The sequence below is a fragment of the Phaseolus vulgaris genome, chromosome 11, assembly GCF_051622355.1.
Source record: "Phaseolus vulgaris cultivar YP4 chromosome 11, ASM5162235v1, whole genome shotgun sequence".
NCBI classification, from domain to species: Eukaryota; Viridiplantae; Streptophyta; class Magnoliopsida; order Fabales; family Fabaceae; genus Phaseolus; species Phaseolus vulgaris.
The window spans coordinates 29,741,391-29,752,901 of record NC_143508.1 but is presented as its reverse complement, the minus strand read 5'-3'; the positions used below and the strand labels follow the sequence as shown (position 1 = coordinate 29,752,901).

At 44.0% G+C, this 11,511-nt stretch overlaps 1 protein-coding gene across 1 annotated transcript; it reads left to right on the top strand.

Moving 5' to 3' along the window:
* The first annotated feature begins 224 nt into the window (after nt 1-224).
* LOC137838755 (uncharacterized) lies at nt 225-1,183 on the top strand. Its single transcript, XM_068647982.2, has 2 exons — nt 225-563; nt 758-1,183. Exons 1-2 carry the CDS (start codon nt 225-227, stop codon nt 1,181-1,183), a joined length of 765 nt encoding a protein of 254 aa, XP_068504083.2.
* Nucleotides 1,184-11,511: the final 10,328 nt, after the last annotated feature.

Genomic DNA, 11,511 nt, shown 5'->3' with positions numbered 1-11,511 from the left:
GGCGAAATGTGCAAGCCTATTTGGATGACATGGTGGTGACCTCACAGGTGAAGGACTAGCATGTGGTTGATCTGGAAGAGCTATTTACAACAATAGCTAAGTATAGACTGAAGTTGAACCCCGAGAAGTGCATGTTTGGGGTGGAAGCGGGTAAGTTCTTGGGTTTCCTACTCACCGAGCGTGGGATAGAGGCGAACCCTGAGAAGTGCGCTGCAATCCTCGCGATGAGAAGCCTAATCTCAATGAAGGAGGTGCAACAGTTGATAGGGCGGATGACCGCTCTGTTTAGATTTGTATCAGCTGGAGGAGACAAGGGTTACCCTTACTTCCAGTGTCTGAGAAGGAACAACAAGTTGATCTGGACTCGGGAGTGCGAGGAGGCGTTCCTCAAGCTAAAGGAGTACCTAACCAGTCCCATAGTGTTGTGCAAGCCACAACTGGGTACTCCACTCCGCCTGTACTTCGTTGTGACAGAACAGGCGATCAGTTCAGTCCTTGTGCAGGAGCAGGACCAAGTGCAAAAGCCTATATACTTTGTGAGCAAAGTATTGCAAGGGCCTAAGGTAAGATACCAGGTCCTAAAGAAGGCAGCCCTGGCAGTAGTGTTCTCAGCAAGAAGACTTCGCCACTACTTCCAGAGTTTTACCGTGGTGGTGATGACAGACCTGCCTATCCTCAAGCTCCTACAGAAACGGACGTGGCGGGAAGGATGGTATGATGGGTAGTGGAGCTTTTAGAGTTCGATATCCAATACAAGCCCCGAGGTCCTATCAAAGGCCAAGTTTACGCAGATTTCGTGGTGGAGCTCTCCTCGGCAGATGCACACCAAGAGGAAGCCAACTTCCGGTGGGTGCTCTCTGTAGACGGGACCTCTAACCAACAAGGCAACGGAGCAGGTGTCATCTTGGAGGGACCGAACGGGCTATTGATCGAGCAGGCCCTACGGTTCGTCTTCAAGGCCAATAACAACCAAGTGGAGTACGAAGCCCTCATTGCTGGCATGCTATTAGCCAAGGAGATGGGTGTGCAGAGATTGTTGGCAAAGAGTGACTCCCTACTTGTCACAGATCCGGTAACGGGAGAATACCAAGCCAAGGACCCTCAGATGGCCGCATACCTAGGGTACGTCCAGATTCTGAAGGGGTCATTTGCGGTGTTCGAGCTAGTGCATGTTCCTAGATAGCAGAATGCCCGAACTTACTTGCTAGCTAAGCTCGCCAGTTTAGGAAAGGGGGGCAGGCAGAGGAGGGTCATACAGGAAACCCTGAAGACACCTCGTACTTTCACCTCAGATAACTTGGTAGGGGTCCACCAGGTCAGCACCACGAGAAGAAGGGCGAGGAGTCATCGGTCACTGACCCAAGAGACACTGAAAATTCCCAAGGTAAGCACATATCCAGTCCTGGGGGAGGAATCAATGCAGGTGTGCCTGGTCGAAGGAGGAGAAACCTGGATGATGCCCTACAAGCGCTACCTGGCTGATGGGATACTCCCATTGGAACCCACAGAGGCCAAGAAAATAAAGAAATATTCTGCCTAGTACACTCTCATTGACAGAGAGTTGTTTAGACATGAGTTCACCCACCCAATCTTGGTATGTGTAAGCGGCGACCAATGCGCACGTATAATGGCAGAGCTTCACGAAGGGATATGTGGGAGTCATGTCGGTGGACGATCTCTAGCATCGAAGGCCATTCGTGCGGGATACTATTGGCCAACTGTAAGGGAAGACTACACAAGGTATGCACAACAGTGCAAGCAGTGTCAGCAACATGCTGACTGGCACAAGGCGCCATCAGAGGAGCTCAGGTCGATTTACAACCCCTGGCCATTTCACACCTGGGGAATCAATATCCTGGGACCCTTTCCTTTGGCGATAAGGCAGCTGAAGTACCTCGTGGTCGCCATAGAGTACTTCACGAAGTGGACAGAGGCTGAGCCAGTGGTGCAGATCACGACCCACAAGATCCAGCACTTCGTGTGGAAGAACATAGTGTGCCGCTTCGGGGTACCGAAGCGCTTGGTGTCTGATAATGGCACACAGTTTGCAAGCCAACAGTTGGGCAAGCTATGCACAAAAGTTGGCATAAAGCAGGTGTTCGCATCAGTCGAGCACCCCCAGACGAATGGGCAGGTCGAGTCTGCCAACAGAGTCCTGCTCAGAGGTCTGAAGAGAAGGCTCGAGAAGGCCAAAGGAACTTGGACAGAGGAGGTTCCTAGAATTCTGTGGGCTTACCACACCACTGCCTAGTCCACCACCAGAGAGACGCCCTTCAGCTTGGTGTATGGGTCGGACGCGATGATTCCTAGGAGAGCTCGCCACGCTTCTAGAACTTCATGGATGAAGAGTCCAACGAAGAGAGAAAGGTGAACTTGGGCCTACTCGATGAAGTCAGGGAGGAAGCAAGAATTAAAGTTGAAGCTTTGAAGAGACGGGTGTAGTACAAGCACAACTCAAAGCTGAAGCCTCGTCAGTTCCAGGTCGCCGACCTGATGATGTGGAAGGCCAACCCATATCATCTAGAGAACAAGCTGTCCCCCAAGTGGACTGGTCCTTTCAGAGTGACAGAGGCCCTTGGGAATGGGGCATATAGACTTGAGACGCTGGAGGGAGGTGCGATTTCTCGTACATGGAATGTGACCAATCTCAAGTTTTATTTCAGTTAAACTGTAGCATTGTACATAGTTATGAGGGGACGCTCTTTTTTCCCTTCCGAGGGTTTTTTAACGAGGTCACCCAATAAAATTCGATTGAAGTATGTTCTCGAATGTTTTGTACAATGTAGTTATGAACCCGTTTACTTGCGTTAAAGGTCTCGAGAGCGGGACGACAGGTTCGCAGAGAACACCTCCCCCTCGAGTGAGAGCGCCAAGGATAAACGAAATGGTTCACCAGTGAAATCCTCCTTCGCCTTTGAGCGAAGATGAGGTCAGTTGTGAATCGTTCTTTTGGCTTAGAGGTCTCGAGAACGGGAAGGGTAGGTTCGCAGAGAACACCTCCCCCTCGAGTGAGAACACCAAGAATGAACAAGTATGGTTCACCAGTGAAACCCTCATTCGCCTTTGAGCGAAGATGAGGTCAGTTACGAACCGTTCGCTTGGGTTAGAGGTCTTGAGAGCGGGAAGGGTAGGTTCGCAGAGAACACCTCCCCCTCGAGTGAAAACACCAAGAACGAACAAGTATGGTTCACCGGTGAAATCCTTTTTCGCCTTTGAGCGAATATGAGGTTAGTTGTAAGTTGTTCCCTTGGGTTAGAGGACTCGAGGGTGGGAAAGGTAGGTTTACAGAGAATGCATCCCCCTCAAGTGAGAACGCCAAGGCTAAACAACGCAGTTCACAGTTAAATCCCCCCTGACTTTAAGCAAGGGCGAGGTCAGTTCAGAACCTTCCCCATGGGTTAGAAGTCTCAAGGGTGAGCGGGATGGTTCGTAGAGAATGCCTCCCCTCCCCTTTGAGTGAGAACACCAGGGGAAAGAAGTAAGGTTCGCCAGTTAAATCCTCCCTTGACTTTATACAGAAAGGACGAGGTCAGTTATGAGTTTCTCCTCGGGCTAGAAGTCTCGAGACTGGGCAAGATGGTTCGTAGAGAACATCCTCTCTCTCGAGTGAGAGCATCGTAATGGAGACAGTGTGGTCCAGAAGGCGAATCCTCCCAAACCCATGGTGGACAGATAGGGAGCAGACACAGATGTCTCCTTGGGCCAAGAAACTCAAAGCGGGATAGCGCGAAGGGCGCCTCCCTCTTGAGCGAGAACGCCGAGGCGAGGACATCACTACTTGCCAACGACATTAGTAAAGAGTCTCCTTCCTCAGCAAGATAGGAGCGAAGTCAGTTAGAAGGTCTCCCTCTGCCATGCCTTATGAAGCAGGTTTGAAGAGCAACCACCAGAAGTTCCCTCACCTTTGTGTGTGAGGGTGAGTACAGTTACAGGTTAATATGCAAACCCTCGTTGCCTAATAAAGAGTGTACAGTAGGGCGGGGGTAGGTGAGCGTGCTACCTAGGGTTCAAGCATTCGTTGAAGGCATTGTTAGAAGTGTTAGCGCGAGGCACGACGGTTGATGATCGAAGACGAAGAATGCAAATTAGGGCGAGATAAAAAGTAGCATTCAATAGGTCAAGATCCAGAAACAGTTCAAGCAATTAAAGGTTTAAAGAAGTTAAACAGTCAAGGCAAATGGACATTCATAAATATAAGGAAGATTGTTCATTGAAAGACCAGATACAAGCTAAAAAGGAGGGGGCCTAGGCACAACCTGCCCATCTACGACACAATTCGACGTCGTGAAGGGTGAGGTGTCCATCTCAAGGAGCACACAGGTAACCTGAGAAAGGGCATCCTCGAACCTTGCAGCGTAGGCGTCGGCAGCGTCTTCGATGAGTTTTGCCTCAGTCTTCTTGAAGGCTTCAGCTTGCTGGGTAAGTTCACCCTCCACCCGCCCAAGCTGCACCTCTTGATTAGTGGTCCTCTCCTCCAGTTTGGCCATCTTGGCCTTGGTTGCTTCCGCCTCTTCTTCCAGTTCCACCACCTTGGTGCGCAGAGGCAAGACCCTTGACTCAAGATCGGTATACTCTTGACCTTTGGCGAAGAGCCATTTCTTGACGTCCTTTTCAGACTGGCGGAGACTGCTTAGTTCTTGCAAGAACACAATTTCGCGAGTGGCAAAGACCCGAGCCTGTTGGGCAAGCTCGTCCTTCTTCTTCTCCTCTACCAGGGCCAGGTCTTCCTTAGCCTTTGCCTCCACTAGGGCCAGTTGCTCCTTGGTCCTCACCTCAGCCTTGCTTGCGAGGGCATTTGGTTGGGCAACGAATTCGCCAAGATTGAGGCCCATGCGTTCCCTTATCACGTCCTCATCCAAGTCCTCCGCTACCCCTCTTTGGAAGCATTTGAGGGCATGCTGAAGGACAGCGGGCAGCTCCGGGGCGGGTGGGGTTTGCTCATCTCCAGGGGCGCTCTCACCGTCACCTTCGAGCGCAAGGAGGCCGTGGGGGGAAGAAGCACTTGGCGAATGGTCCCTGAACGATGCAGGGCAGCCTATGGTGGTGGAGTGGGAGGTCGTCGCCACAATCGCCCTTCGTCTCTTGAAGACGGGCCCTTCGGCGGTGTCTTCGTCTCCATTAGATTCAATCTCCATGACCCCTTTGTCCTTCTCAAGGGGGGCTGGAGTAGGTGAGGTCCGGAAAGCGACGAGGGGGACTTCAACGATGGGAGCAAAAGGGGCTGGGTTAGGTGCGGCGTGGGCAGAGTCGATGGGGGCGGAAGGAGCTGAGGCACCCGCGGCACCAAGCGCCTCTTGGCGGCAGGCAAGGGCATCAACTAGCCCGTTTCTCTTTGTTAAGTACCATGCCTACACCAAGATAAGAAGACATGAGAAGACACTAATAGAGGTCAGCAAATACGTAAGTATGAAGAAGTAGAACACTCAAGCATAATAGAATGATAACAGGCAAACAAAGTGAAGTGAAGAAGGAAGTAGAGACGAACCGATATAGCCCTTGAGGCTCGAAGGGCTGAACTCATGTTTGATCAGTTGGGCAGTGTTGAACATTGCCCCTAAAATTGCAAGAATCTGGCACACTTCGCGATCGGGAGGGGCCAGTTCCTCGAGAGTTTTGGGCTTCTTAAGCTTTAGTTCCCTCACCCAGTAAAGGGGGAACCCGTCCAGAAGGGTGGGGTCGTGCTCGGTACAACACACCCTAAAAAACTTCCCCTTGAAGACCTTATAGGATTGTTAGAAGAGCATGAGGAGGACTTTCCCTTCCACGCCACTAAAGCTCACCAAAGGTTCTTCACGGGGCTCTTAGCTTCGAAGAAATGAAGGAAGACGTCGACGGAAGGAGGGTGCCCAAAGTGGTTGCACAATATAGCGAACGCCCTCATGAAGGCCCAACTGTTGGGATGCAGCTGGGCGGGGGCCACGTTCATCTCCGTGAGCAACACCCTCTAAAGCTAGTGAGTGGGAGACGAAGTTTGATCCGTTTAAAAATGGTTGAGTAAAGGAAGAAGAAGGGCGCTCCATCATTGGCCCGGTCATCGGCACACACGGGTTCGCCCTTTGCACAGGGACGAATTGAGACGTGCGTGTCACTCTCCCTCCCAAACACTCGTCCTTTGTAGTCAGGCTCCCCTTCCCGATGCTTCCTCACGTCCTCGCTAGAGTCGAGAGTGGAGGTTTCGTCGAGGAGTTCAGTAGAGGCCCAAGGGTACAAGGCCTTGTATTTTACGTTGGGAGGAGGGTTGAAGGAGGATTTTGTTCGAGCCATCTCGAAGAAAGCTAAAAAAGAAAGAAAAGCAAGGAAGAAAATGAAGGTTTAGAAGAAGGCGATGGCGTAACTTAGCAAAAACCTGAAAAACCCCACACTCGAAGAAGAAACCTAGAAAAACAGAGGAACTGAGGAAAAAGCAGAGAAAACCTAAAATGAAGGAATTTAAACAGTCCCAGGCAGTTATCAAGCAGTGAAATCAAAAAATAAGGGCGATCAATGGATAAAAATCATACCTTTGATTGATGAGAGTCGAAAGTTCTGGTTTTTTGGAGAAAGAAAAGCGAGAGCGCTCGAAGGAAGAAGATGAAGCGTGCAAAGGAGTGTCAGAAAGTGATGGAACAGTGATCGAAGCGCGCGTTTTTGAATGCTTAACGTAAACAAAGAAGCGCAAGCGGTGTTAAGTCCTGGTCGTTGATCAAGACACGTGTGCACAGATTAAAACGGGCACAGAGAAGTATCACTTTGGTGCACTGTTCACGTCCCGTCACACAGAGCCACGTAGGTCGCCAAAGGCGAGGACTTAGTCTCTTTGCTGAACAAGTTAATAACTTGAGACTGGGGGGTTGTGTACCGACCAGTTGGCGTGGGGCCACGTCAATTGGGTCCCACGTGCGACATGGGCCAGGGCCTTGCAGACGGCATGCTCAGGATGTCGAGGAGTGGTCGGGCGTCGGTCGCGTAAGCTGGGTCCCACAAGCGGTATGCCCAGAGTGCCTTGGAAACGGTACGCCCAGAGGGTTGAGGAGTGTTCAGGCATCCGTCATCAGGATGTGCTGACGTGTCCTCGGACATGGTCAAGTCAAACAACGGAGCTGGGCCACAAGAGGTGGATCCCAGACAACACACCAGTTACCAGTTAGGGAGAAGCCTAGATCACGAAGGATCCATGCGTGTGGTGTGTATGACACGTTCAGGCGTAGCACAAGTAAAGAGCCACTGGGAGAGCTAAGGCCCGTGAGGGTTACGTTCCAGGGGTAAGCTGCATGCATGGCACGTGAACAGCTAGGGCACTCCCAGGACGAATGGCCCCAGAGATTAGGTGCACAAGTTGGTACCCAGGTGGTCATCCCGTCAGAGGTTGCACTCTAGTAAGGGAGCCTTACGCGCTAGATTGTTCTAAGAGTGGGTGATAACGGCGCTAAGGTACACCCTCAGTAACCCTAATTGCAGTTAGCGAAAACAGCGGAAACCCTAGAGTATATAAAGGGCAGTAACAAACCTAATAAGGTACGCAATACTTTCGCGGATACACACACAGATTACACAAAGCTTTTTACAGCAAAGTTTCGGTGTTTCCTAGCCCAGTACTCACTTGAGCGTCGGAGTGCAAACGACCTCTAGGGCGCCCTTTGTCTTTGCATATTTAGGTGTTTGATCGGATAAAGGCACAAACGATGGCAGAGATAATTGGGCGTGTGATCGTCACAGACGTGTGAAAGCAATCGAGTCAACCGGTATGAACACATTCTGTAAACGTTGTTGTAAAATCCTTTAAAGTCAGTGTGATTCTGGCTTGAGGTGTGTGCTAGTGCAAAGGGGGTGAGTAGGCTTTGTGGCATTCAAAGTCACCTCTTTGTGGTGTGTGTTGTTGTAATTTGTGATTGATTACATAGTGAAATACTTAGTGGTTTGACTGAGAACTGGATGTAGCTCTGGGATTGAGTGAACCAGTATAAACCTTGTGTGTAATTCTCTCTATCTCTTCTTTTCATAACTGTTTGATATGCTTATCATAAACAACAGGTTATTTCGTATTTTCAACCGGTTGATATTCCTGCCTTACAAAATGCTTTTGTCTTTGTAACATAAACAACCAGTGATATCGTGTTTTTAACCAATTAAAATACTGAAACTGTTTTCTGAATCTTTGTTTAATTGGCTTTCTGAATTGCTTATATGAATTAATTGTTAAAGTTTCATTCTTAATCATATATTTGCGAAAAGGGTTGAGAAACAATTGCCCCCCCCCCCTTTGTTTTAGCCATCAATCCTAATAAGTGTCACGTGCACTTTTCTCTCCACACCAAGTGTGACACTTTGCCCTGTTGGACTCAAGGATCCCAACTATAGTGTTTGATGAAGCCGTGATTGAAGACCTGCTACCTAATGTGTCTAGTTAGCTTAGATTTTAATTTTGTTTGTCTTGATTTATCTTTTGCCTTTAGGAATGATGAGGGATCCAAGAACAAAATATTTTTCATTTGGTTAAAAAGGTTTTCAACTTGTTTTAATTTTGTTTTCTAGAAAGTTAAAGTTTTTCAATCTGTTACCTTTTAAATCAATTGATTGAAAATACTAAAATGTTTTTAGATTTTTTTTGTAATATGTTTCATATCTTGAAAACCATATTTTGATATGTAAGATCAGAAATGTTTTTAGTTTAAGTACATTCTATTTGATAAAAATCAATTTTCATACAAACTACAATTTTTAAGTAAAATCAACATATTGTACCTTTTTATTTTTAACCGGTTGATTTTACTAATTGTACCTTTTTTTGTTTTAAAACCAATTTTGTTAAAAACTGAATAAAAGGGTCTGTTTGTTTTCAAAAAATTGGTTACTTACACAGTTTAAACTTTTACGATCCAAGAGAACCTAAATGTGAGTAGTTTTTTAAAGAGTGAGTCTTTGATAGATCTTTGGGAGTTCTTGGAGCCAAATCTTCATCAACTAGATAGAGGTCAAAGATTCTTCAATTGTTGTTATAAATTGGGAGATCATGTTGTATTTCTTGGTTCACAGTCAAGGTGTTTTCATTCCCTTTATTACTGTTTTGTAATACTATGTTTGTTGGGGCCAAGATAGGGTTTCTTGGTGTGAGGTGGGACTGGATGTAACTTTGTTGTGAGTGAACTAGCATAAGAGCTTGGTGTCCTTTATACTTTCTTTATCATTGTATTTTAATTTTTTTGCATAATAGTCTGTTTCAGTTTAATCAATCGATTGTTTGTAAAAATCAATATGTTATTTTTGTTCTCTGCATATCTGTTTGCTTTTCTAGAATAACCAAAACAGTTGTGTTAAGTAATATTGTGTGTTACATTGTGAATTGATTTTGTTTGTATCCATTTATGTTCATTACTGGTTATACAAGTTAAATTGAATCAAAGGGTTTCTTAAAAACATTGTTTGATACCTTTGAATTTTGCACTTATCTTGAAATTTGTAAAATCTCTTTTGTTATTGCTAACCAGGAAAACAATATGTTATTTATAAATACAATTTGTTGAAATTAATTCAGAAATTTATTTCTTAAAACAGATTCAAATTTTTTCAAACTGCGCGTATGATTTACAAGAGTTTGAGTTTTAAGATCTATGTGTTGAAAAATTTAATCAATTATTTTTTAAGAAACATTTATGTAATTATATTTGTTGGAGTATTCATGTTAGATTATGTGAAACAAATTTTAATTCCTAATTTATTCCCAACTTAATGGTTATTTTAGGTTGTTATGTTATTTCATCTAGAATCCATATGTAATCTTTTTTTTAAAACATTTTTTTATGACAATTGTTCTAATATATATATTTATCAATTGCATGCGAAAGTAAAAAAAATCATAAACAGTGGTCTGCATGTGAAAGGGATCATGGACGATGGATAAGATGACTTTTATGATATAATCCAGCATATTTATGAATTGCAATAACTTGAAATGACTAAGAAGATTTTCTTTTTCTATTGTGAATGATTTGATTATAGAATAGATGTTAGGACGAGAGTTAATCCAACATATAATGTTTTAGAAATAAAAATGAATGGAAGACACATTCCCTATAATCCATTCATTCTTCCGCGAAAAACAAGACAAGTTTCTTATGTCCCTTATCCACACCATTCTTGATCCCTCAATCCACACCAACTTGGTTCACCTAGTCCACACTACATCTGCTCTCCCAATTGAGCCCATCATTAATGCCTCAATCCATCCCACTCAATACACCCCATGATTTCCTTGATGGGGTACACAAACTTTGTGATTCATTTTTCATTTCATGCTAAAATAATGAAATGCTTAAAATATTCATTTATATGTTGTGTAGATGGACAATCATCATGCTATTGAGACGATTAGCCATTCAATTAGTCATAGTTTAGAGGCCCCTACCACCATTATAAAGCCATGAGTAAGGAGGCCCAACTTAAATGGTGGGCTGAATTTAAGAGAAGTTGTATTATTAATTACAATGAATTAAAATTTAGTGATGCTTTAATATGATCATGTTAACTTAACTATTCCTCATTTTTGTAAACTAGAGTGACTTGGGCCTCATGATAAGTGACAGATTAGAAAGGTTTATAACAAAAGTCAAGATATGCCTCTATGACATGTAACTCAGTTGAAGGGTTCTAGACCTACTTGGATAGGAGAAGAAGCAAAAGGTGAACTATTGAGACCCAAAAGTTCAAAGACAAATCATCCTAGAACAAAATCAATCGGTCTTCAGTTTGGGTTGGAGCATTGCACTTAAGTGACCGAAAATCACATTGGACATTGCATTAGGCTTGGTATGTATTACTTATTACTTGTAGTGGTCCAACCTTTCTCGTGAATGTAAATATCGTTGACCTGTTGAATCAGATGAATTATTCCTCGTCACTCACATAAACAAGAAAGGTGATTAATAATAGAAATTACTTACTTTAAATACCAGTAATATTTTTAATATATAGTATCTAACCTAGTTAATATAGTGACTAATTATTTTTTATTTCTAAACTTAGTCATTATTTAACAATTTTATAGGAATGTACTTATTAATGAAGTTGAAATAAAACTAAGAGAACTACAAATGTTTAAGATTATAATTTTTAAATATTAAAAATAAAATATATTAATATTTATTATACTAAACCAATTTTTTACTTTTTTTTCACATAATGCCATGTGCATTTTTTTTTCTCGTGAATATTCACTTTCATCCTAATTCTTTATGGATTTTAAGTTCCTTCAAAATAATTCACAACAATACGGGATTGGCAAAATTCCTTTACATTGCATTGAGACGCCATTCACAGTGGTTGATGGGTCAAACAATTTTTCCTCGATACTAATTGGTGAATGTTGAATGAATGCAATATATATTTCTATTCTTCTCAGTTTTAGAATTATTATATTAAAATATTTGTAAGTTGTTGCCAAGTATTTTTTATATATTTATATTTATTAGCAGTATTAATTTTAAAAGTGTAGAGATAATACGAAATTATAAACTATTAATAAGTTAATATTTTATC